We start from the raw sequence: 25,646 nt of genomic DNA, 5'->3' as shown, positions 1-25,646 counted from the left end.
AAAGAATTGTAGAGGGTTTGCCTATTACTCCCAAATTTTACTCTGAGCCCCTCCCAGATTACAAAGCCCAGACAAACTTATATTTGCAGTTTGTATCTACGATATTGGTCTTTTGGTGACGACCCACAGCTCACCATTGGTGAGGGTGGGAACGTACATCGACCATTAAATCGAGTGTCGCCTTGATACTTGAAACTTGGGGTAGGATCTCATCCTCAGCCTGGAGAGAGTACGACTGAGGACCGGGTCTCTCGTCTCTGGCTATGTTGTGGTGCTGTTCTAGTTGACATGTCTTAACATGTCATGGGCATCGGGGACATTGCCTGGCAGCCGTGGTGGTCCCCCTTTTTAAGAAGGAGTTCTGAGGGTGTGTTCCAAACTTGATCTTGTTTCATTTTCTACCATCTCAATGTCATATTTCTGAATATTGTCCTGAGATCTGAAGGCGCCTTGACAGTACAATTTAATATCATGACATAACAATGGAAAACACTGCCTCGACAATTGTTACCCCAGAGGTTATCAAACAGATGTTTAAGCAGCATGTCGGGTAAGTCGAATATTAATATGCTAACGTGACAGCACTTTTCATTTCAAAGGGTATAAATATCTTTTTTTCCATCAAAAATTATCTTTTGCGCTCCTCCGCAGGTTCCGTGTGAGTAGGAGGTGTCGACCAGCAGGAGCCGATGCCATGGATGCGCTGAATTTCAGCTACTGGAACGCCTCAGAAGGCAACGACACCGACGCGACAGAGGAGCGTGAGGGCTCCTACAAGACTGTGGAGGTGGTGTTCATCGTGCTGGTGGCCGGCTCCCTCAGCCTGGTCACGGTGATTGGCAACATCCTGGTCATGCTCTCCATAAAGGTCAACAGGAACCTGCAGACTGTCAACAACTACTTCCTCTTCAGCCTGGCGTGTGCCGACCTCATTATTGGACTCTGCTCAATGAACTTATACACAGTCTACATCGTCATCGGGTACTGGCCTCTGGGCCCGGTGGTTTGTGACTTGTGGCTGGCACTGGACTACGTGGTCAGCAATGCGTCAGTCATGAATTTGCTCATCATAAGCTTTGACAGGTACTTCTGCGTCACTAAGCCACTCAGCTACCCTGTCAAAAGGACCACCAAGATGGCGGGCATGATGATCGCTGCCGCCTGGGTCCTGTCCTTTATCCTGTGGGCGCCAGCCATCCTCTTTTGGCAGTTCATTGTGGGCGGGCGGACTGTGCCAGAGAAGGAGTGCTACATTCAGTTCTTCTCAAACGCAGCCGTCACTTTTGGCACTGCCATCGCTGCCTTTTACTTGCCTGTGATCATCATGATTCAACTCTACTGGCAGATTTCCAGGGCGAGCAAGAGCCGAGTCAAGAAGGATAATCGCAAGCCATCGGGAGGCAACGCAGAGCCTTTGTCGCCCGCCAAGCGCAGGAACAAACCCAACAACAACAACATACCGACCGAGAACATAGCAGCCTCCCAGAGCCGGAACACGGAGGACGGCGGCAGTCAGCACGACGGCAGGATGCAGAATGGCAAAGCGCCTTCCTCCACTGTTGAGGGCGAAACAGAGGGTGATGACACGGCAAGAGAGATTTGCACTGCCGGCGAGGAGAAGGAGAGCTCCAATGATTCCACCTCGGGCAGCGCGGCCGCATCAAACATGAAGGACGAAGAGACGCCGCCTTCGGCTGCCAATTCTGACCCTGGCCCTGGCCGCCCGCTACCCCGCCAGCGCACCAAAGCGGGGGTCTCCAAGCTGACGTGCATCAAGATCAAGGCCAAATCCCCCAAGGGCGATTGCTACACGCCATCAAATGCCACAGTGGAGATTGTGCCGGCTTCCGATCGGCAGAACCACGTGGCCCGAAAGATTGTGAAGATGACCAAGCAGCCGCCCAACAAGAAGAAGAAGGCGGCCCCGTCGCGGGAAAAGAAGGTGACACGCACCATCATGGCCATCCTGGTAGCCTTTGTGGCCACATGGACACCATACAACGTGATGGTGCTGATCAACACATTTTGCTCCAGCTGCGTCCCCAACACGGTGTGGACGCTGGGCTACTGGCTGTGCTACATCAACAGCACAATCAACCCCGCCTGTTACGCCCTGTGCAACGTCACCTTCAAAAAGACTTTCAAGCACCTGCTTCTCTGCCAGTACAAGAACATTCGCTCTGCTCGGTAGACATTTACAAAAGTGTGGCGTTGTGCAGATGTTTTGTGTGAGTGATCCTACCATTTCCACCATTTTTCTCAATAGATTATTTCTCCATGACGTCACATGTACTTACAGGTGGCAAAAGCCCAAGTGATCTCCGGTGGCACCAGAAGTTAAAAAAAAAAAAAATCTATATCATTTGACCAGAGTAAATGGCTTTCCTATCACCAGGCTGAATGTGTAAAGTGTTATGCCCAATTCACACTGACTGCGGAACGGACACGGTGCGTTTTCTGTACGGTGGCCGTACGGGCACCGCAAGAATAGAACGCATTCAAGACTGCGATGCGGAAGGTTTCCGCAAGCGTTCTATATTTTCCGGACGCCGCATGCGGATTTTCATGAAGCTGAAGAAATTACATGAGCCAGACAGGAAGTCTTGTATCAAGCTAAATCCGGTATATTTCAAAATAAAACTGCTTGCGCACTCGTTTTTTTTTGGGAGGGGAGCTAGCTAGCTAGCTAACTACATAGCATGACATGAGTCTGACATTTAAGACAAAAAATGAGCTCAGAATAAATTAAACACGACAGAACAACACTATTTAAACACAAAACGTACTTACCCATGGTAGAAGTCCCAGAAATAATGTCCGAAAAGCATATCGATGTGACAATAGCCAAGCGTGGCTATTGTTTACAAATAGGACTCTATATACACGGTTGTTATCGCATGAACTAAACTCTTCAGCGTGAACCCCCGTCATCTTGTGGTCTGGCGGGTGCAGATTTCCGGACACGCAACGCACGCGGTGTGAATTGCAGTCCGTGCGAATGCTGTACGGAAAACGCACCGTGTCCGTTCCACAGGCAGTGAGAATTGGGCGTTAGGCAAAAAGAATTGTGGGGTAAAGTGCTTGAAAAAAAAAAGAGACCCAACGGCAGGTTAAAAACGGCAGGACAAAAATAGTTGACCTGAGTGAGGTAACGGCTAATTCAGGAAATAACAATAAATGAAATGTCTTCATTGGTAATGGTAGATGCAGGGTAATGGCTAGCATGATTTGCAAATTAGCCTCACAGAGTAGTACTTTTGGTGACTAATGTTTGACTTGGAATCTGTTGGGCTATGATTGGTCATCACTTGCCCTGTTATTTAAAGATGCATTGCGAAGTTTAAAATGCTCATGTTAAAGATTTTTCTACAGCGTGCATGCTCCACCAATGCCCAGATGAGTACAAAGCGCTCTAACCTTTGAACTGTCACTGTGCCTATCAGCTTGTATCTTCTCCTCAATGTGGATCGGGGTGAACACTCTACTTTATTGGGCATGGGGAGGGGTGAAATGGTGGAGGTTGACGTCATGCCGTCATGTCGTCCCTATGGACAAACAAGACAAAAAAAACAAGAAAATGCTGATTTATAGCACAGCCCAAATGCCAGCTTGCAGCTGCAGTTACGCTTTAAGCCAGAGGTGGCAGTCATGAGTAAGAAAAAAGTGACAAACTCCGCATTGCATCTTTAACCAAGAAGGCTACCTTTTGATTTGGAAGGGAATTGAACGAATCATTTTGGGGTATAACGGACAGCGCAACCTTAAACGAGTTTTTTCGTCAGCGGTAGTCACTTGCATTCTGCTACCCGGAAGTACTCTGGTGCCTATTGTTTACAAACATTCTGAAATGTCCTATAAGCAATCGTAGTATCAGTAGGCTACAAGACAGGCTACAGATTCTTTTTTGGGATCCACAATGGGACAACAGGGCTTCCTGAATTTACAAACCTCACACGTTTTAGGTTCAGCGACAACACTTGTAGATAACTGTACAAAGAGGCTTTGTGTTCATCCGCAATCTTCTCCATGGATCTCCTCATCATGCCCAAAAACTGGATTTTTTTTTTTTCATGATTTGCCTTTTGTTCAACTTCCTGTCCACAACCACAAAAAACTACTAAATTCTACTCACGTGACGGTTTTTGGCGCCTGTCTTAGGTTTTGTTTTTCTTTACAGCTCTTAAAAATTGGAGGAAATTCATCCCGGTATTCTGCTTGCTCATCTCTTTTGGACAGAATCATTTTTGCTGACACAAGCTAATCACATATTTATGCGTGCTGTCACATTAGGAATCTCAGCAGCATCTAACAGGTAGCTAAAGCTCAGAGCTTATTAGTGTTTGCTTTTGAGTGTGAGGATCAATGTGTATGGTGAGCGCGTGTGCACGTGCGTGTGTTTCCTGATGTGTGGATGTGGGCTCCAAGTGTGGAGTTAACTTCGGATCACACCTTTACCGGCTCGTGATTTAAAAAGGGCTATTTTCACGTTACAATCATGTCAGCATTTTGAGAACATACCTTCACAGACGAAGATTCTTAGGATGCACACTGGTCACTGGGCTGATCGTGATCCAGAGTGCGATCAGGGGTAAGAAATTAGCACGTAGCATTTTATAGCCCCAAATTGGCCCATTTCACGCTCAGTTAGAGCATATGTATTGCTCGCCGGCGGGTGAGAAATACATATGCTTTCTTGGACACACATGAAGGATAGCACCTAACACAACATGGCCTCACAACATGGCTGGAAAACATCGTCGTTTGCTGCCCCCTATAATGCTGTGGCAGTAAATAAAATGTGATTAATTTAATCCAAAAATTGTATTATTCAACTTACCAGGACGTTTATGGCGTAGATGCCGCCGACTTCCGGGTTTCACACTCGCATCCGTCGACGGGAACGCGCCAACCGAGGGGCACAAAGTTGGAAGCGCAACTATTGGGACGCGACCCACACGTCACAAACCTGAACCGGAAACAAAGCTGATATGTGAACGTACATTTTCAGTGCTGCCACCTAGAGGTGTGGAGGACCCTAGTGAAACAACATTTGGGGGGAAATTATGGGTAAGCGGTACAAAAGTGAACAAGTAACAAATTCTAGTGTTTTCTTTGATTAGACTTCACAGGACCTACTAATTTCCCAAAAGTAGGAAGACTGCAAGTAAATTGTATAAAAGTGACAATTCTAGCTATCATGTCCTTTTGGCTCACAAAATCTGATGAATTTAATCAAAGTGGTGACAGCAGTCACATGAAACCACTGTCCAGAAGAGTCATTTTATCTTAGTAATACCTCACTCAACCACCCCCCCGCCCCACCCCACTCATCCACCCTCAAATTTAAGGATGAAGTGCTGATAAAACTAGTCCGAAAGTGACAATTCTAACCAAAATGTCATTTTCTTCACAAAATTTGATTCATTTCATCAAGGCCAGGACTAGAGAAACATAATTAAATTGAATAATTAAATTTTGTCTGAAACAACCGTTGAAACATGTACAGGTTTGCCAGCATGCTCAACTTCTCACAATATGAGTGGGAAGCCCATTTTTATGGTCACAAGATGGCCCATAGTATGGAGGACCAAAACTGCCAAAATTAAAAATAAATAAATGACTACATAAGTAAGTAAATAAATAAATAAATAAATAAATAAATAAAAGTAAACATATATGGATATATAATATACGGATATAAAAATAGAATTAAAAAATTAAATACAAAAAATAAACATAAATGGAATATATACCTCGAAAACATGCAGGACTGAAGTTTGAGACCTGTCCTCTTGGCAGTTTGCAACAGCGGAGCCCAGCCCAAGACACGCGTAGGACCCGCCCCCTCGTTTGAATAACATTTCGACTTGACAGAGCGTCTGCAGCACGAAATAAATAAATGTGAGAGCAAGCATTTTTATTTATTTATTTAAATGTAATTCTATTTTCATATTTCTTTTTGTATTTATTTCGACATTTATTTTTACATTTTATTTTATTTTTGTAATCTCGTTTTTAATTTTTGTATTTTATCTTACTTTATTTTTGTACTAAATGAGAGCAGAGCGTTTTTATTTATTTATTGAGTGATATTTAATTCTATTTTTGTTGTATTATGTCTACATTCATTTTTATGTTAATTTTTTTTTTAAATCTCGTTTTTTTATTTTTGTGTTTATTTGTACTTTATTTATGAATATATATTTGGTTGTTTTTAATTTCCATTCATATATTTTTCATTTATTTATTTAAGTAATTATTTTTTTTTACATCCGTTTTCATTTTCACTTTTAGTCATTTATTTATTTTTAATTTTGGCAGTTTTCGTACCCGAGAGGCGTGGAAGACCTCATTGCAAATGACAAGGTGTCCTATTAAAAGTTTAAAATAAAACACATAGACATTAGCTTGATATCAAGGAATAATTGAGGATCTTTTTTTTTAAAAATTTAAAATATTTGAATAAATAAACAAAAAAATACACTGATTTCAAATCTGATATTAAAATTTAAAAATAAAAAATAAAAATCAATTGAGCAATCAACCATTATATTTGTTTTGCATCGCCATCATGCTAATCCGGATGTCCAAAAGTTACATCGCGGGAATTTCGGAATATCCTTGCCATTTGTTATTCCACGTCTTCACCATCGTTGTCCTCATCGTGCCGCCAGAGCTAATCGGGCTCCTCTTCACACGGCTTTCGTCAAAGGGCTAGAATCCTCCGATGTGGGGGGGGGGGGAAAGGCGGGACGTCACGATGCAAAGAAATTTTGCGATACGGGCGGGAAAGTAAATATCGCCAGATTGTACGGAGCAATTTCAAAGTGCCTTAGCCGGAATGACAAAATGGAAATTGCTCTTTGCGTGCTTGAATGTGAGTGTGTTAGCTCTGAGCTAAAGCTATTTTCATTTAACAGCTGCCACATTTGTGTCCATATTTGCAGTGTGTGTATGAGTATGCATTTTTGTGTGTGATCTGAGATTCCAAACAGGCTTCCAAAGACTCCCCTCCATATGTGCAACATTTCACACACACTTTATAATTAGTGTACAAATGTGCTGTTGCAGTGTACAGAAACTTTGTGTGTTAAAATGGTTTATTTGTTGTTGTTGTTTTTTTTTTATTATTTTAATAATAATAATGTGCATTTCTGTGGGCATGATTTGCAATGTAGTGAGGTTGGATGCCAAAAGTGGAGAAAAAAAAATGGCCCCACCACTAGCTACATTTTTCGTTTGTAGATGTTTTTGTGTGTGACTTGTGTAACAAAGTAAAGTTTGCCATGTAAATACAAATATATATATATAAAAATCTATATGACATATGTAAGAATTGGAAATGTACAGATGTGTGTTTCATAGCTATCTGAATGACAAACCCCCCCCCCCCCCCCCAATTTCCCACCCCACCACCACTGCCCGTTCTCCTCTACAGCACCCCCTGTACAATAAAAAACGGTATTGAAAATTTTTCATGCATCTTAGTAGTTAAAAATTGTGCCATATTCTTTCAGGATGAAAATAAACATGTAAAAAAAAAAATAATAACATTTTATTCTTTTATTTGCATTCTAGGAAAATTAAGGAAGGCGCGTTTGGGATGGGAGGGATGTTAACACGAATGAGGATTAATGGGATTTAAAAAAAAAAAAATGGGTAAATTGAGGTAACAACAAATAAAAAGCAGCAAAAGGAAGGATAAAATATTCCAGTGATTGGTGTTGATTAAGTGATTAAATTTAACGTTGTTTCTAGATAACACTAATTATAAACACTATGGGTCTTATTTGCACGGGCGTAATCCCGCTACAGGCTACGGGACAGTCGATTCCGCCCTCCTCTTCATCATCATCATCCACTGTGTCTTCATCATCATCATCATCATCATCATCATCAGTCCATTTGGCCGCGCTCTCGCTTTTTGCCTTCTTTCTTCTGCTTCTTGGCATCTAAAGGACCAAGAGAAGGACAACGAGAACCTTTGAGAATCATGAAATTCTAAGGCCATGCTCTGCTTTGAATTACCGTATTTTCCGCACTTTAAGGCGCACTAAAAGCCTTCAATTTTTTCAAAAGCTGACCATGCGCCTTATAATCCAGTGCGCCTTATATATGGATCAATATTGAGCCACAACAGATCGCGTTGGCAAGACGCTATCGGTGACCTGCACGATCGGTGACGCGCATGCGCAGAAGATCCCGCCATCTTGGATCGCTAGCGAATACGAATACTTTACCTCAGAGAAAATAATAAAACAGCTGTTTATTCATTTTGGAGTTGTCAGAAAACTGGTTTGTAATCTATTAATAAAGTTTGACTGACCTATCTGACTGTTTTGTTGACATTCCCTTTAGCGCAGCACCATCTAATGGATGCATAACGTAACCTCAACCTCTACTGTAGCGCCTTATATATGGAAAAAGTTTGAAAATATGTCATTCATTGAAGGTGCGCCTTATAGTGCGGAAAATACAGTAACTTCTCGTGTCTTTTTGGGCATGGCTTCTTGGGAGATTTTTGTGGGTCTACTCATGCTGGACATTGTTTCAAGTTTCATGTTGCTAAGTGAAAATGGCTTGGGGTGTGTCTGAATGTTTTATTTTTTTTTAATACAGTTGGCACAACAGAGCCAATTGACCCTAAAATGGCTGCTTGAACACAAAATGGTAGACTTTATATCTTTTCAGGCAGGGCTTCTTGAGATTTTTTTGTGGGTCTACTTAGTATTAAACATGTCCACCAAATGTCATATTGCTTGATGTAAGTGCCTACGGGGGCTGAATTTCTTTTGAAAAATCTAAGTAGCAAGGATCCATGGAAATGAACCATAAAATGGCCACTTAAACCAAAATGGCAGACTCGCTGTGTATTTTCAGACGGAGCTTTATGAGTCAATTTTGTGTCTACTTATGATCGACATTCCCACCAAGTTTCATTTTGCTCAGTAAAACCAACTTTGAGGGTCAAATTTTCACAACTCTTCCATCAGCTCTGACCTGAGAGTTTTCTGTTTTTATAGCAAGTCGTCACACCACCACGCACAACGACGGATCCTCAAACCCTTCGCCATGTAGCATCATTCATGTGTCTTGTACTCACGGTTCCAATTTTGTAGCAATCTTGAGAAGGAGTTCATCTTTGAAGGACTCCTGGAATTGAGCCGAAATTATCTGCTTCAAAGCGGGACTCAAAATGTATACATTCAAAGGGTTTTTGAGTGACAGCTACATGAGCATCAATTCTAATGAAGGCAGGCAGAAATTGGCTGTCGCGGGCACGCGCGCGCACGCACACACAAGGCAGGGTGACGGCAGCAGGAGTGCGGCACGAGCAGCAATCTCAGGCTGAGATGTGATTTTCCGTGTCTGCCAGTTGGGAGATAAGCCTCCCCCGAGAAGCAGAGGGGTTACCAAGGGAGACGGGATGGGGATGAGGGCGGAGGGTGCACAAGGGATGGAAGAGATACAGTCGGCCTCCGGGAGACGGATCAGAAGGCTTAGGTGGGGGGGGGGGGGAGCAAACAAAAACAGAAATGTTTAACCTCCACCGAGATGCCGTGTTTGCAATTCCAGAACAGGAGCGAGGACGGGACTGCAAAGGATTATGGGAGCAGTCCAAGAGCATCCGTGGATTGCAGATCAAGCTCATCTGTCGGGAGATACCAACAATTCGGGTGCACAGCTCTGCAGTAACCGCTTTTGTTTTCCTGTCTGCCATGTTGCCTGGAAGCAGCCATTTTAGGGGTCATTTCTAGGGATAATTAAAACCTTTCTTTGAAAATTCCGCCCCCAAACCCGCCTTCACTTCACGATTTTGCAAGGCCCACAGAATATTGTGTTCTATTGCTATAAAAAACTGGGAACCTACCAAAAGAAAGATTAGTTTCTTCTTTCATCAGGAAAAAAGTATATTTCTATCTGTTTCCGTTTTCATCATTATTCACAAATCTGCTTAGAATTGTGGGGAAACAGCTTGTTTTCATCATGGCCCTGGTTGCTCTCTTATACTCTGCTGCCACCTGCTGGCCGTTTACTACCATTTTTTTCATCTGTTAACTGCAGTTGAGAGGCTGCAACAAAGACTTCTGTATGCTCTAGCATTATAAAAAAAAGTAAATAAAATAAAATAAATAAAAAAAATTAAAAAAAACAACAACGTATAAATCCGTCTTTGGGACGCTTAATACATTTAAAATAGAACATATTTATACGTTTTTGGGAGCAAATGAGTAGACCCACAAAAATGTCTCAAGATGCAGTGTCCATAAAGACGCAGAAAGTCTGCGAATATTGCTTTGAAGCAGCCATTTTAGGGGTCTTTTCCATGCAGAATTAACCCCTTGGATTTTCTTTGAAAATTTAGCCCACAAACCCGGTTTCACTTAACAACTTGAAACTTGGTGGACATGTCTATCATAAGTAGACCCACAAAAAAAAAAAAAAAAAAAAAAAAAAAAAAAAAAAAAAAAAAAAACCTCAAAAATCAGTGCCCATAAAGATGCAGGAAGTCTGCCATATTGCTTTGAGGCAGCCATTTTAGGGGTCATTTCCAAGGAGGAATAACCACTTGGATAATCTTTAAAAATTCAGCCCACAAACCCGGTTTCACTTAACAACTTGAAACTTGGTGGTCATGTCTATCATAAGTAGACCCACAAAAATGTCTCAAGAGGCAGTGTCCATAAAGACGCAGAAAGTCTGCCATATTGCTTTGAAGCAGCCATTTTATGGGTCTTTTCCATGGAGAAGTAACCCCTTGGGTTTGCTTGGAAAATTCAGCCACAGAAGCCAGTTTCACTTAACAACTTGAAACTTGAGGACAAGTCTATAATAGGTAGACCCACAAAAACATATCAAGAATCAGTGCCTGAAAACACACAGGAAGTATTCATTTTTATTGTCTTTATAAGAATTAATTCCAGAAAGCTTTGCCCCTTGTATTTTTCTTTGAAAATTCAGCCACTAAAGCTGATTTCACTTCGCAACTTGAAACTTGGTCGGCATGTCTATCATAAGTAGACCCACCAAAAAGTCACATGCAGCGACGGTCAAAAGACACAGAAAGTCTGCCATGTTGCTTTTTTATTTTAGGGTCATAATGATCTTTTCCATGGTTGCTTCAAAGGCTGACTACACCAAGAGATCTTTAGGTAATGAGTGTACACTAGACAGATGGCTGACCTTAAATTATGAGGGGGTTTGAGTTTCCGCCATTGCACGTTGGCAAAGTTTGAGTCTGGAACTCAAATTTCTGTAGTTTTTGTGTCACCAAACAATGTGTATGCAGCATTGTAAAAATAAGCAAATGAATGCAATGTTTTGTATTTTTCAACAGGCAGCGAAAAAAAAAAAAAAAAAAAGATGGCTCGGGCACATTCGTCCCCTCGGGAATATCAAATTTGCTTCCCTTCCGAGTGCAGGGAAAATGCAGATTGAAAGGTACGCCTGCAAAACAGAGAAAGCAAGCCAGGCTCTAATAAACAATGCTTTCAGTGCTTGTAATAAACACAGTTGGGAGATGGATGGACGGCCATTACGGCAAATGTTGTTTGTCACACAAAATGAAATGGCAGACAGACCATTTGTGCAGAATTCACGCCGACTCCTGTGTACTTTGCCCCATAATAAGCCCCTCGTGTTGCGCCGCAAGGGAAAACCTCCAGCAGGAATATGCTTCCGGTGCACTTCCATCTTAAAGTGTGCATGAAAATTCCCATATTAACATAAGATGTTAATACAAGTGTCTGCAAGTAAAACAGCCACACTCCCCATGCACTAGTGTGCCTCAAGTGTGTTTCTGTGTCCTTCCAGCTTGTTATGTTCCCCCAATCACATTTGAGCTAATCGAATTCCTCCGGCTTAGCTGAGCGGTCATTAAAGGGAATTGAATTGGATGCGGGAGCGCCGCGCACGCCGCCGTCGCCGCCGCTGCCTGCTGTTCGCGCCGCATTACGGCAAACGATATGCACTGCGACAAGAGGACGCCGTTGCCTCTAATTTAACAAATCAACATGACAATAAAGTTAATAGCAAAGTCCACAAAAGGGAGGGCTTTTCTTTTTTCTGCTACCCGTATTGAGCTGGAGGTATTTGTGATTCCTTGTCCGAAATAAACATGGAAGGATTTACGGATTCAATTTAGTCGCAAATGAAAATATCAAATCCTAATTATGTAAATGTAATGAACCCGCTCTGAAGATTATTCCGCATTGTGAGGAAATAAACAGTTAGTCTTTTTAAAATACAAATTTATGATTCCCAGACAGGAAGTGCAGATGATGGGACGTTATGCAGAAGGCAATGCACTGTGCTTTGTGTTATGCGGATGACACCGCACAATGTGGATATGCAGATGATTTTACCCTATAAAAGTGCTTCTCAATTATTTTGCACCACAAACTCTCTGCAGCGACTGTAAATCATGTCATTCTTCTTGTTATAAGTACATCTCTTCATTACATTATATCCTCATTAGCATTAAAGACAACAACAAAAGAAATACAGATTAACCTATAATAAATTATAACTTTATTAGTCTGCTAATTTTGTTAACGAAAACTGAACACAAATATTTTCGTCAACACATTTTCTGCCGGACAAAAACTAGATTAGACTAGACTAAAACACTCATTAATTCTTTTACTGCCACACGTTATCAAAAAAAAATATATACTTTCATATGACAAAGGCTTTAATCGTTCACGAAAAGAGATACAGTACAATGCTTCCATTTGCTGGCCATAGTTACTGTGTTTTTTATTCCACATCTCATTGACCAGGCAACTCTGCACTTAGTCGTTGCACTGAGAAAAAAAAATAAAATAAAAAACTTAGTTGACGTCATTTAACGTTTATGGCGGCATACGTTGTAATTTTCCTGATCGTTAATAAACGTTTTTGGCGGTCAAAGAGTTCATAAACAATAACTGGGACTAGATCAGTATGCATTTTCGACAAATAATGAAGACGAGACGAAAATGCACTTCACTTAATAAAAACTGGACTAAAATCTATGGATATTTTTCATTCATAAACAAAGATGAGACAAAAATGACAAGATTTGGTAAAATCCTGTCTCTGCTAATCTATCACTGTGACACTGTCATGTGACACACAGTGACACACCCCCTTTCAAGTCTACAGCTAGCGAGTGCAACATGGACAAACACATGGGACAGACATGAGTGGGCATATTTTGCGTCAAATGTATGCAAATTACCTCATTCACATACGCACAAATAACACCGGCGCACCGTAGCACAATCTGGTTGGCAGCGCACTTAGTGACGGATTTCCCGATCTGCGCGTGTTTAGTGAATTATGCGTTCCCGGATTGCTCCATTTTTACCGGTTAGCGCCGTGCAAAGGCAACGCAAACCTTTAGCGAATAGGCCTCTAAAATGTTTAGTTATGTTGACTAAAACTAGACGAGTAAAATTATGTTTTCTTGGACTAAAATGCGAGATTTATAGTCGACTAAAAGTTGACTAAATAAAAACGGGATGAGTTTGACTAAATATGATAAAAATTTATTTAATTTTAAATGTAAAAAAGGCAGATCAAATTTATAGAGCACTTCAAAACAAGCACTATTGTTTTCTTAAGATGGAACCCAGGGGCATGGCAGCAGATACAATGAAAACAGTAGAGGCCCCAAAATTGAACCTTGTGGAACACCGTATGTATATAACATCTTCATCTGACCACTTAATTTTTTTTGTTCGACAGAGTTAGTATGAAGGGATTCCAATAATAAAGAAGACCCACTAGTGCAAGATATACAACACACTTCATAGATATCCTCACTCGTGCTCGCCACGCGCCAATGCCAACGGTCACCCGGTCCTCCGCCGCCGTTACGCAAACCCGGTGCACGCGCGTCATCTGCCGAGTGCGATAAGGCGGCCGGTTTGCGAGCGCTTGCCGGCAAATTGGCGCCGGTCGCCACGTCGTGTTTGCGGGTCGATTACGTCCCGGTTTGCAGAGCTAACAAAAGGCCGTTGACTCACTCCGGGTCGGCTTGCCGCCTCGCAGTCAAATATTCCACGCGCCGTTTGACATGCTGCTGTCAGGTTTTTATTCCTGCGGCGGGAGGTGGGAGTTTGAAGCTAACAGCGTGTGATTATGTTTGAATAGCGAGTTAACCTCCTCACCTCGACTTTACCGCCGTCGCTCAGAGCGTCAAGCCCGCGTTTAAGTACGAGGCTTGAGCAAGGCGGGCCGGCGCCGTGAATGGCGGCGGGAGATTCTGAAGGCGCAATCACAAGGGTACATCTTGGAGGATGACAGACAATTAAAGAACATTCATTGTCGAAAGAAAGGGATCGGCCACATGAAAACAGTCTTCACATTCCATGGAAATCGTTATGTATCGTAATCATAGCGAAGCATTGTGTTCTGGCTCCTGAAGAGCCATGATTGTTTTGTTTTGTTTCTATGGTTACAGAGCTGCTTTATTTTGTAACATTGTTTATTGTGAAAAGCAAACCAGATGTTTGACTTTCCTGCATTCAATTCTCTAACATTTTTGACAATTTCATGGTAATTTTCTGCTTTTGCTCTTCCTTTTGGACATTTTATGATCACTTGGACATTTTTAGGTAATTACAAAAAAAAAAAAAAAAAAAAGTTTTTAGCTACCTTTCGTCTCTCTTACTGACAAGTTAAAAATTTACACTGAAAATTGTGGAATATTTCATATTTAATATTGATATATTAAAATATTAATATTTAATATTTATTTTAGATTTCTGAATATATTATTTATTTGAGATTTAAATCGTTAATTAACTCATTCGCTCCCAGCCATTTTCACAGAACCCACCTTCACTCCTACTTTTTCCTGGATTTTGCCTGTTTTGCAAGGCCCACAAAATATTGCGTTCTGTTCCTATAAAAACATGGGACCTTCCAAAATAAAGATTAAAGTCTCTTCTTTCATCAGGAAAAAAAAAAAAATTATATTTCTATCCGTTTCCGTTTTGCAGCAATTAGCATTAGAATTTAGCTAAGTTTCATCATTATTCATAAATCTATTCAGAATTGTGAGTCATTGAGCTTGTTTTCAACATGGCCCTGGTTGATCTCTTATACTCTGCTGCCACCTGCTGGCAGCTTCTTTGCAGTTGAGAGGCTGCGTCAAAGCCTTCAGTATGCTCCAGCATAAATAAATAGAAAAAAAAAAAAAAGTATTTGGGACACTTAAAACATTTAAAATAGAACGTATTTCTACGTTTTTGGGAGCAAATGAGTAAAGAATATTTTATCTAAAAAAAATGAAATAAATATGTCAAAAATTGTCACTTTCTAATATTTTTTTGAGAAATCCACAGGGAGCAACAAGAGAGGGCCTAAAGGGCCACACATTATATCGTAATCAAAGTGAATCGCGAGGCATTGCAATTGAGGTGAATCTAACTGAAATCGGAGCGGATTAGGAGTCGATCCTATGGCGGTGAATGGCGTGATAATTGGCGTGCTATCCCGCGGAGGCAGTCTCATCAGCATGCAGAGCGCAGGGCCAGTATTTGGCTGGCGTCGGTGAAGTTCGCTTCTTTTAGCAGACAGCGCTATAGACAGCCTTACTGTGTCTGTGCGAGGCGCCGACGTGTCCATCCATAATTCATACGCCGACTTCCAAGGAGGAAAAAAAAAAAAAAAAAAAAAACGCCTGCTCCGCTATCCCCTACTTGACTGAGGCCGACACTGACACCTTTATTTATTTAAGGGTACAGTCTGATCTAGTCTATTTGAAAAACAGCCAAATTGCGATAATACAAACGGCATGCTGAGGCAGGTAGTCGCCAACTGTGGAGTTCATGTGGAAATCTCAAGTGCCGAAAGTGAAGTGGCAAAAAGAAGGGGCGTCGGGGTGGGTGGGGGTGCTTGTCAGTATACTCCCAAAACACTTGGAGGAAGGAACACTGTCACGGTGCGCTACATTGTGCAAGTCTCTTGCTTGGAACAAGTGTGAGGAAGGCAACGTGCAAATATCCGAGCGTGCTTGTACACCACGTTTGACATTTACATCCTGGGATAAAAACCTGCAGCTTGCTGCACTTTTTCGCAGCGGGACTTTAACCCAAGAACTTTTTGCGGGGACCTCTGTCTGTTCCATTCTTTCTTAAAAGCCAAACTAAAGTTTAAAAATTAAATGCGATACAATTAGGGCCTGAGTGATTAACTCATTCAAACCCAAAAACGTATAAATACGTTTTTAAGAACTTGTCCTTCTTTCCCAAAAACGTATTTTTACGTTTTTTTCATTTTATGCTAGCGCACACGGCTTCTGACATGAAAAAGACACTTAAAGCAATGGTGGTTATTAGGGGTGTTAAAAAAAAAATCGATTCGGCAATATATCGCGATATTACATCACGCAATTCTCGAATCGATTCAATAGGCGGCCGAAACAATTTTTAACATCCATTTTTGATGGAAAAATATTGATTTTATTATTTTAACAGGTGGCTTTGATTTTATGTTTTTTTTTTTATTGTGAATCGATTGTGAACGCTCAACCGATTAGCATCTGCGAAACTCTAGATGCTCAACAACAGCTGCAAGCTTTGCTTAGTAACGATGTCTGATTGCATTTTCCCCGTTATAAACGTATACAATGAAATGAAATATTGTATTGCAATGTGTCGTCTGGTATTTGTATACCACATCAAATTTGGAGTGAATTCAATTATAACAAATCGTCATTGCAAAAAAAATAAAATCAAATAAAACACGGATAACAAAATATTCCACAAATGTGACTTAGTCGGAGTAACGTTCCCACTTGAGATGTGGGCGTGGCCTCGTGTTGAACGTATGAGGCGCTCACCTTGCAACTTGGCCTTGGGAATCTTCCCGCAGGGCTTACTGGCCGTGACGGTGGGGGCGCAGGTGGCGTCCATCAGCGCCCTCTTGAGCACGCCCGTCCTGTTCTTCTTGCCCGTGCTCAGGTCGCACTCCCCCCACGCCTGGAAGTCGTACTTGCACTCCCCTGACAAAGAAATCAACATCTCAGTCGCTTATTGCCACCAGATGCTTTTTTTTTTTTCTTCACACTCGCTTGTCGATGTCTGCTAACTGGAACAGATGGCGACGGACGAACATGACGCCACCCGCTAACAGATGAGACCAATCAGACGCGTCCCGGATGCTGGGAATAACGTGCAGATACGATCTAAGTTGTCGTACGTGCTTGTGTAACAGGTTACAGTGTTCTGTTAATTTCACCAAAAACACTCATTATAATTGTGATCAAATATTCACGTTTTTCTTTTGCTTTTATCACCGGTACATGAGAGAACATGAGCGAGTGTACTGCTGCATTCGAGGAAGTCGGAAATATCCGAGTTCAAACCAGGAAGTGCGTCCGGGAACGTGTCCACTCGCGAAGTCGGAAAAAACAAGGACCCACCGGCGGACTACAATGTGACGTCACTCTGAATGCAAAAACACAATTTACTCAAGTATAAAACTAGATAGATTTCTTCATTCATAAATATTCACCATAACTTCATAACACCATAACTACTTAACTGTATGGAACGCTTATGAAATAAGATTAAAACAATAAATGAAGCGAAATTGCAAAAAGGTAAGTTTTCTGGAGGTCAAATTGAGTTTTGAGGACCAAAATAAAAAACAATTTATCACTATCCGCCATTTTGGTTGTTTACTTTCATCTCAAACGCTTTGAGGTCAGAACTGGGAAGTTTCAATTCGGATATTTGGCGTTGTGTTCGCTTTGAGACATTTTTGAGCCGTGACCCGTCGATGAATGAAGCTAATGTTGCTAACGATTGGCGCCTTTTTCCTGAGATTCACTTTTGACTTTTAGGAGAGCTTGCGAGGACGTCCAAAAGTGTACACCGTGCTCGTTGTTCTTTTCACGCACACAGGCCGCTGTGGAAAATAAATGCTCAGTGAGACCGAGCCGACTCCATTTGTTGAAAACACAACGCAACGCAGAGTAAAGTCAACCCACGCGGGTTACGCTTGGTCGTGATATGAGACGGACGACGCCTTCAATCCACCCGTGCAACACACGAAATTTGCTGCTGTACGTCGTCTTTTGCACGTGCTCATATCTCTCTCGTCGTCATTTTGCAAACCGGCGGAATATTTGAGGAAGAAAGGGAAAGCGACAGTTCATGAAAGACCCTCTTGTCAGCTCCATCGGATTCCCAGGGTGCTCATCGAGGGAGGGGGGATTGTTGTAAGGAGCCCATGGGGACATTCTGAGCACTTAAGAAGGGGAAAAAAAAGCCTTTAGTGTCTGGATGAAGCATCCTGGGAATTTGGCAGGAAGCCCCTGGCCTGCATTAACGCGACCCATGCACTCACCGGACACAAGATTAGCGACGAAGGAAAGAAAATGACATCATGCTGACAGCTGTTCCTAATGTTTTGGTTACCTCATGTAGCTACGAGTGATGCGAGAGGAAAAACAATTGGCGTTGATGCATGCGTATTACACTCGTCAAATCGGATCAGGGTAGACATAATTGAAGTGTGTCGATTCGTGCAATTTTGGGACATAAATGAAGTGAGATGATCCAAGTGAATCGTGTTTTATCGTAATCAGACTAAATTGTATCGCATAGTTATAGGAGTCAATCACATTGTAGTGAATCGTATCGTATTGCGTCATATCGTATCACAACTGGACTATATCATGTCACAATGTGATTTAAGTCATCATATTGTCTTGAAATTGTCGTGAATCGAATTGTATCATAATTGGCGTGAATCATTTCATAGCATATCTGATGTTATTGTATTACGTTGCATTGTATTATAATTGCCCCCCTGCTGCCCATAGCCAGCTGAGATAGGCTCCAGCACCCCCCACGACCCTTGTGAGGAACAAGTGGTTCAGAAAATGGATGGATGAATGGATGAATGTATCATAATTGGACTGTATGATATGTCGTACTATAATGAATGTGAACCAGACTGCATCACACCATAATTGGTATAAATAGTTTATCGTAACCAAAGTGAACCGAAGCAAAGTGATGATCTAATAATTGCCGTGAATCGCATCGCATTGTAGTCGGAGTCAATCGGATGACATTGTGTGGTATCGTAATCAGCATATCTTGTATCACATCGTATGGCGTCGTATTGTAATTGGAGAAAATCGTATCACATTGTATAACATCGTATCGTAATCGGCATATCTTGTGTTAAATCGTATCATAATTGACGTAAATATCACATTTAGGGATGTACCGATATCCGAACACATCACGATACGATATTATTACGATATGAAGGTCACAATACCATAATTATTACGATATTGTGTTGGGGGGGGGGGGTGTTGTCAATATTTACAATAATGTAAAAAAAAAAAAAAACATACTAAAAAAACACAATATTGTGCTTTTGTACATAACAGCAATGCATATAAACCACCTACAATCTCTAATAACAATATTGAGGCACTTACTTGCTAATGCAAGCACAAATTTATCGCTTCACAAGAAAATTAGATTCCACTTCATCTGACAGTTAGCATAGATTTTAAACATAGAAGGCCAAAACATCCCTAATAAAAATGAAATTGCACTAATAAACTAGCCACTAGAGGGTGCTAGAACTGCACAAATGGAAATCAACCTGACTTTTTTTTTTCTTTTAGCAGATGTGTTCCTTTTAAATATTGTGAACGTGACGACGACGATATTGTGGCAGTTTTAATATCACGATATTGCCCTTATCGTTACATCCCTAGTCACATTGTATCATAATCATTGTATCACATTGTCATTGGAGTGAATCATATCGTGCTGGAATTGAAGTGAATCATATATCAACGTAACTGGAGCGAGTTGCGCTGAGTCATATCCAATCGTATCAGATCATAATTGGGCTGTATCATATGGTATCGGAATTGGAGTAAATGTAACGTGTGAGTAGTATCACTGGCAGACGCGTTTCATCCCCAAAAGTCCCAAAAAGTGTCCCGATCCCTTTGAGAGCCATCCTGTCACGGACTTTGGGACAAAGAGAGACTTTGAAATTGCTTTGGGACAGAAGAGACAGTCGCCTGTTGGGACTTGTTGGCGGGGTAGAACAAGTGTTTTCAAATGGGAGCCACTCGCAGTCCAACTGGAGGACGGCTTGACAGCAGCGGCGGGAGAGAGGGAGGGAGGGAGGGAGGATGGCGGGCGGGCGGGCGGTGGTCACTGGTGCGAGGCGTGAAGCCAGACGGAAAACCCAACAAGTGCAATGCAGTGCCAAAAGTGGAGAATTGTGCTAACTCCATGTCGGAACACATATTTCTCGTTTTTCTATTGGATACAGAGCGGGGTTCACCTCCGAACTTCTTCTTCCAGTTGCAGGGGATCTTGCAGCGCTGCGTTTTGATGGTCTGCTTGCAGTCGGTGCCGGTGCGCGTGCCCTCGCGGGTGCCCAGACCGCAGTCGCCCTCGTTGGCCACGCACACGCTCCACTGCCACTCGCCGCAGTCCGACTTGCGCTCCTTCTTGCCTGCGGGGGGCGCACAAACACTTTCGTCGGCACCTCAGCTGAACCAACTTAACCAACATGGAGTGGCAAACACATACAGCGTCACTATTGAATACAATCAATTAATCGATTATTCAAATGATCAACAAAAACATAGGACACCTTGTTTGTCCGATTTTCCTCCTTCGGCTGCCATGGCGGTGAGCACCAGCAGGGCCATGATGGCAGCTTGCACGCTCCACTGCTTCTGCATGTGCATCCTGCCAACAAAATCATACACACAAAAAAAAAAAAATAATTGAGTGCTCGCTGTGGGCGACGTGCCATCTGGGGGAAACTTTCAATGCTAAGCTAGTTTAACCTTAAACATTTCTTGCCAATAATATGCTCCATGTGACCTCACTAGTCTAAACATGACATTCTGATTAATATAACATTTGTGGAATATGAGTTAAGCAGCAAAATCCAGCCGTTTTTATCCATCTTAGGGGGCGGCCATTTTGCCACTTGCTGTCGACTGAAGATGACATCACAGTTGCTCCGTGCTCAGACAACAACCAATCGCAGCTCTCCAGTTTTTTTCGAAGCTGAGCTGCGATTGGTTGTTACCTGAGAACTGAGCAACTATGATGTCATTTTCACTCGACAGCCAGCGACAAAATGGCCACCTTATTGATAAAAACGTCTGGATTTTGCTGCTTAATTCATATTCCAATAATGCAATCTTAACCAGAATACCATATTTTGTCTATTGGGGCTACATAGAACATATTATTGTCAAAATAAATTGTGGGTTGAAATGTAAACAAACAGGAAAAACAATTTTGTCACGGGCTCATTTTTCATGTTGCAGCCATACAATAACAGCTGCAGCTCCTACTAAATAGTTATTATGTTATATTACGTTAAGGGAGTCCTCCTTGCCTGTAAGTGGCGCTAGCTTGCAGCAGTTTTTCACCAAAACTTGACCGGTTTGGAAATACTTCAAAATTGTGAATCTTAACTCATTCACTGCCATTGACGGAAAAAGACGTCAAATGATGCATTTTTTTTTTTGCTGGTCTGGCAATGAATGTGTTAAACTAAAAGAGCATTTTTGTGTTTTATTTTGAGCATTGAGACTATTGAAGAGTGACTGTGCTGTTTTTTTTTGTCAAAATTAAAGGAAATATATTTGTTTAAAAATATATTTTAGTGATGTTTTTTTTATCTGTCAAAATGTACTACTGGTATCGGCAGTTGGTATCGGTATCAGTGAGTACTGAGGGTCTGAGTATCGGTATCGGTCTGAAAAAAAGTGGTATCAAACATCCCTAATTGTTACAATAGCTTCCAATAGCTGTAAGGTTCGAGGAAAAAATGTTGATCACGGGTGTTTTGACACATGATTGTTGTTTGTGTGTTTCTTTTCTAACCATCCTACACCAATAAAAAAGAAACATGATGTTAAAAAAAAATAATAATAAAAAATAAAAAAATGCCAGCACGGACGTGACATTTCCCCGGCAGCGAGAAAAACATCCGAGTGTCACTTTGAATGAATCATAAGCCCGTGCTGAACTTGCGTTTAAACTTTTAAACACACTTTGAATGTGGAATTGAAATCATGTGTTTCAACATGACGCTCGAAGGCCGTAATGAGTCGCGCGGCTGTCACGGAGGGCTGAAGGCGCTCGCGATTGATTTGACGCTCGTCGCAAAACACATGAAACTCATCCCGGCGGCCGCCATGACTTTGCATTGAAGCGAAAAGCAATAAAAGGATAAAAAAAAATAAAAAATCCTCATCTTGCCACTATAAAGGGATCGTATTGGTTTTGAAGATAAGACGGCGTCTGGGGCTTTGGACGGCGCCGTTCGGATGACTTCCATTAAGTGTTTGTCATGCCTTTGTCCTCTGGGAACTCGTAAGTTTTGGGGGCCACATTAACGAGATTTCATCCCGCTGTAATTTAAAGAAGCACAAATGCAGAACTTTACTCAAGTAGGAACTTGACAGGCACGCTGCATAGGGAACACTGCAACCCTGTGTCAGGTTTTGAGGCTCAACATACTGTTTTTTTTGTTTTGAAACCACAAAAACATGGTGCGATTGTCAAGGAAGAAGCGGATTGCCACAAAGACAGGAAACGAGGAACAAACTGAAGATTTGAGAGTAGATTTGCTGGCAATGATTGTTTGTCTCATTCCCTCACTTCCACCTGTGACAGAGACTCCCCACACTTTGCTTTCTAGCCACAGGTACAATACATATGAAATTATAAATAATTTAATATTCATGTCAATCTGTATATATTAGTATGAGTAACTAGCACCATCCATTCATCCATTTTGCACATAGTTTTGGACCGTTTTTCTAGCATCCTAAAATGGCACAAAAGCCCTGGCTAATAGGAAAGTAGTAATTGATGTTAAGGAAGCATTGTTGAGGTGACACATCTCAACTGAGAGATGAGTTTTGGGCATGGGAGTCAATGAGATGATTAAAAAAAAAAAAAAATCATAAAAAAATGCTTTAAAAAATACTCCAAAAAATGCTTAAAAACAAAATATTGCATTTAAAATTCTTTTTTTTTTTTTAAACAAAAATACTTCTTCCAAAAATTGCGGGGGGGAAAAAAAAAAAAAAAGAACTATTGGTCAATAAAGTTCGGATGTTCTAGTAGGATTACCCATGACAATTTTTGCTCATTTTTTTCCCCAATCACAAAAACTGAGTATTTGAATAGGGGAGTGTAGATGTTTTATATCCACAATATACTCAAGTCGTCACAAAATAAAGACGCAAAAATGAAGGTAACGCACGAGCGAGGCTGCACTCTCTTCATGCACGTCGACGTTCCAACCAACCAATCGGAGAGCGTCGTCAGCCAACTCCTCGTTTAGTCGACATGCCGACGTGTGATCAATAGCATCAAGTCCACTCTGGGGAGTTGTGCTGAGAATTAGTTGGGCCGCTGGGACTCCCGGCTATCAGACCACCCATTTGCCTTATTGATCCGCAGCAAACAGCTGGGCCCTCCCACACAATGGGTGAGGGGGGGGCAATAAATGGGTGAGGTGTCATCAATATTGGGACCGCAGATCGATGGACCCTCACTGAGCGTGTGCAAACACAAGAGGAAGACGATGTTGACTGATGAAGTACAATTTAACATCCATTCATCCAAATATACTTTTTAAACTGTACATAAATTAAGTTTCTGATCCTATCGCATAAGAATGTCTGGACAAACTTTGGACTGTTCTCACATAAGGGATTTTATTTTCATTAATTAATTAATATGAAAGGACATTTTCAAAAATATATTAAATAAATACAGGTTGTTCTAACATTTTTAAAAAAAAATAAAATTAGAGAGATAACAAAAATAAATTGGAATAAAAGGACATTTAAATTAAATTGATAAAGAAAATTTTATAAATTACTTTTTTTTATAGTATTGCATAATTTGTAGCATAATTTCCTGAAAACGATCAATAAACTAGTTTTCGTTAGTCAAAAGATAAAAACGTGACTTTTTTTTTTTTTTTTTTAAACATGGAATAAAATATATCCAGAAGTAAATTACATAAATTTAAACTCAATTTAAATTTCAAGAAAGAAAATTCATCTGTCTATCAGGCAAATAAAATTGATAGAGAAAAATATATTTTATTTTTTTAATTAAATAATCAGAAAATTGAATCAAAATGTACAAAAATAAATTAAAATTGCATTTCTTTATATATATATATATATAAATCACATTGTTAGCACCCCCCGCAACTCTTGTGAGGAATAAGTGGTTAAGAAAATGGATGGATGGATATTCATCAGTTAATTAAGTATCAGATTTCATTTTCAATTAAAATCCCGACTTATCACATTTGTGTGCTCCCTGGGGGCTGCTCTGATGCCTCGTTCGGGCTTACAGGTGCTCCACTTGTTTCCTTTTTGTTTGGAGGATACTTGGACCTAATCCAAGCCCATCATGTGTCCCAGATGAACCCCCGAACGGCGGAATGCAAATGCGGCTGCGATGGCTCCCGCCCGTCTCCTCGTTTGATCCCAGACAATAAACTGGCTGGCGTCCTTGGACAAAGTCGCTCAGAGAGAGCGAGAACATCTCCTCTGCCCGCATATTGAACAGGATTTATTTGGAAGCCTTTTTTTTTTTTTTTTTTTTTTTTTTTTTCTTCATTCTTTTGTGATCAGTGAGCACTCTAGAGATTCCGGCGCAAACAACTTAACAGACAATGCGAAAAGAGCGAGGGAATATCTGATAGCGGAATAGAAATATGGGAACAAAACAGGAAGTGACTCTGGTGGGAATGATAGAAAAGAAAGTGATATGTTTAGCTACTATGCAATATGCTCTTTATCCTCTGCAAAGAACGACTACTATTACTGAAGCTTACTGAACAATTGTGACCGTCTCCTTCATGTGTATCTTTTTCTCATCTTTCAACATTACCCTTCCAAAAATGGCTTACAGGGCAAAATTTGATTTGGAGAAAAATGCTCCGCAAGTGCACAAGCACATAAACTTTTCATAACTTCCATTTAAAAACCCAGGATAAACTTAAACCAATACACCAACAGATTCTCCAGGAAAAAACATCACATGAGTTCCCTTCCCCCAAAACTTTTAATAAAGTCTTCTCACCGTGTCTCTTCATTTTTAAAGGTTAAAACAATATAAAAGTGCTTGAGGCAGCTTTGAAATGGGGCTTTGAAGGGATACTTAAAGTCCACATGGGATGCTCGTGGGATGACAGAGAAGTCGACGCCCCACCTGCGGCCTCTCCGGGTCACTTGGTGGCCAATTTGCAGGGAAAAGAAAAGAAAAATATGCGGCCAAGAAATTTGATTGGACAAATGTCAGTCGATACAACATCAACGGGTATTTTTGGCCTATGAGCTAAGTGGGAAAATGACAAACAGAAAAGTGACTTTTAAAAAAAAAAAATCTTTTGTGACAACTCACACTCTAAAATAAAAACAATACAATTCACAGCCAAAAAACTATGAAACACACCGAGACACTGACTCAACGCATATTTATCAATTAAGAAGGACTTGGTGAAACTGGTGGGGTTCAGTACCCCCAGCAAGGTTAAGAACCACTGCTGTGTACCAAATATGCACACGAGGGTCTAAAAATTTTAATAGTAATTAATAGTAA

General features: G+C 41.2%; 2 protein-coding genes across 4 annotated transcripts in view; one reads left to right on the top strand and one right to left on the bottom strand.

Annotated features, from left to right (window-relative positions):
- chrm2a (cholinergic receptor, muscarinic 2a) overlaps positions 1 to 7,030 on the top strand; it is a 62,716-nt gene extending 55,686 nt beyond the window's left edge. For both annotated transcript variants that reach the window (XM_077499510.1, XM_077499509.1), the window contains exon 4: positions 652 to 7,030. In XM_077499510.1, the coding sequence (XP_077355636.1) occupies positions 695 to 2,191 (1,497 nt within the window). In that variant the 5' untranslated portion in view covers positions 652 to 694 and the 3' untranslated portion in view covers positions 2,192 to 7,030. The remainder of the gene's footprint in view (positions 1 to 651) is intronic.
- A 518-nt stretch (positions 7,031 to 7,548) lies between these two features.
- ptn (pleiotrophin) overlaps positions 7,549 to 25,646 on the bottom strand; it is a 41,889-nt gene continuing 23,791 nt past the window's right edge. For both annotated transcript variants that reach the window (XM_077499512.1, XM_077499511.1), the window contains exons 2-5: positions 20,641 to 20,738; positions 20,326 to 20,499; positions 16,835 to 16,996; positions 7,549 to 7,952 (exon numbers count right to left, since the gene is read on the bottom strand). In XM_077499512.1, the coding sequence (XP_077355638.1) occupies positions 7,897 to 7,952; positions 16,835 to 16,996; positions 20,326 to 20,499; positions 20,641 to 20,737 (489 nt within the window). In that variant the 5' untranslated portion in view covers position 20,738 and the 3' untranslated portion in view covers positions 7,549 to 7,896. The remainder of the gene's footprint in view (positions 7,953 to 16,834; positions 16,997 to 20,325; positions 20,500 to 20,640; positions 20,739 to 25,646) is intronic.

Source organism: Festucalex cinctus, chromosome 16 (assembly GCF_051991245.1).
Source record: "Festucalex cinctus isolate MCC-2025b chromosome 16, RoL_Fcin_1.0, whole genome shotgun sequence".
Classification (NCBI taxonomy): domain Eukaryota; kingdom Metazoa; phylum Chordata; class Actinopteri; order Syngnathiformes; family Syngnathidae; genus Festucalex; species Festucalex cinctus.
The sequence above is the reverse complement of the archived record's forward strand: the minus strand, read 5'-3'. Positions and strand labels throughout refer to the sequence as shown.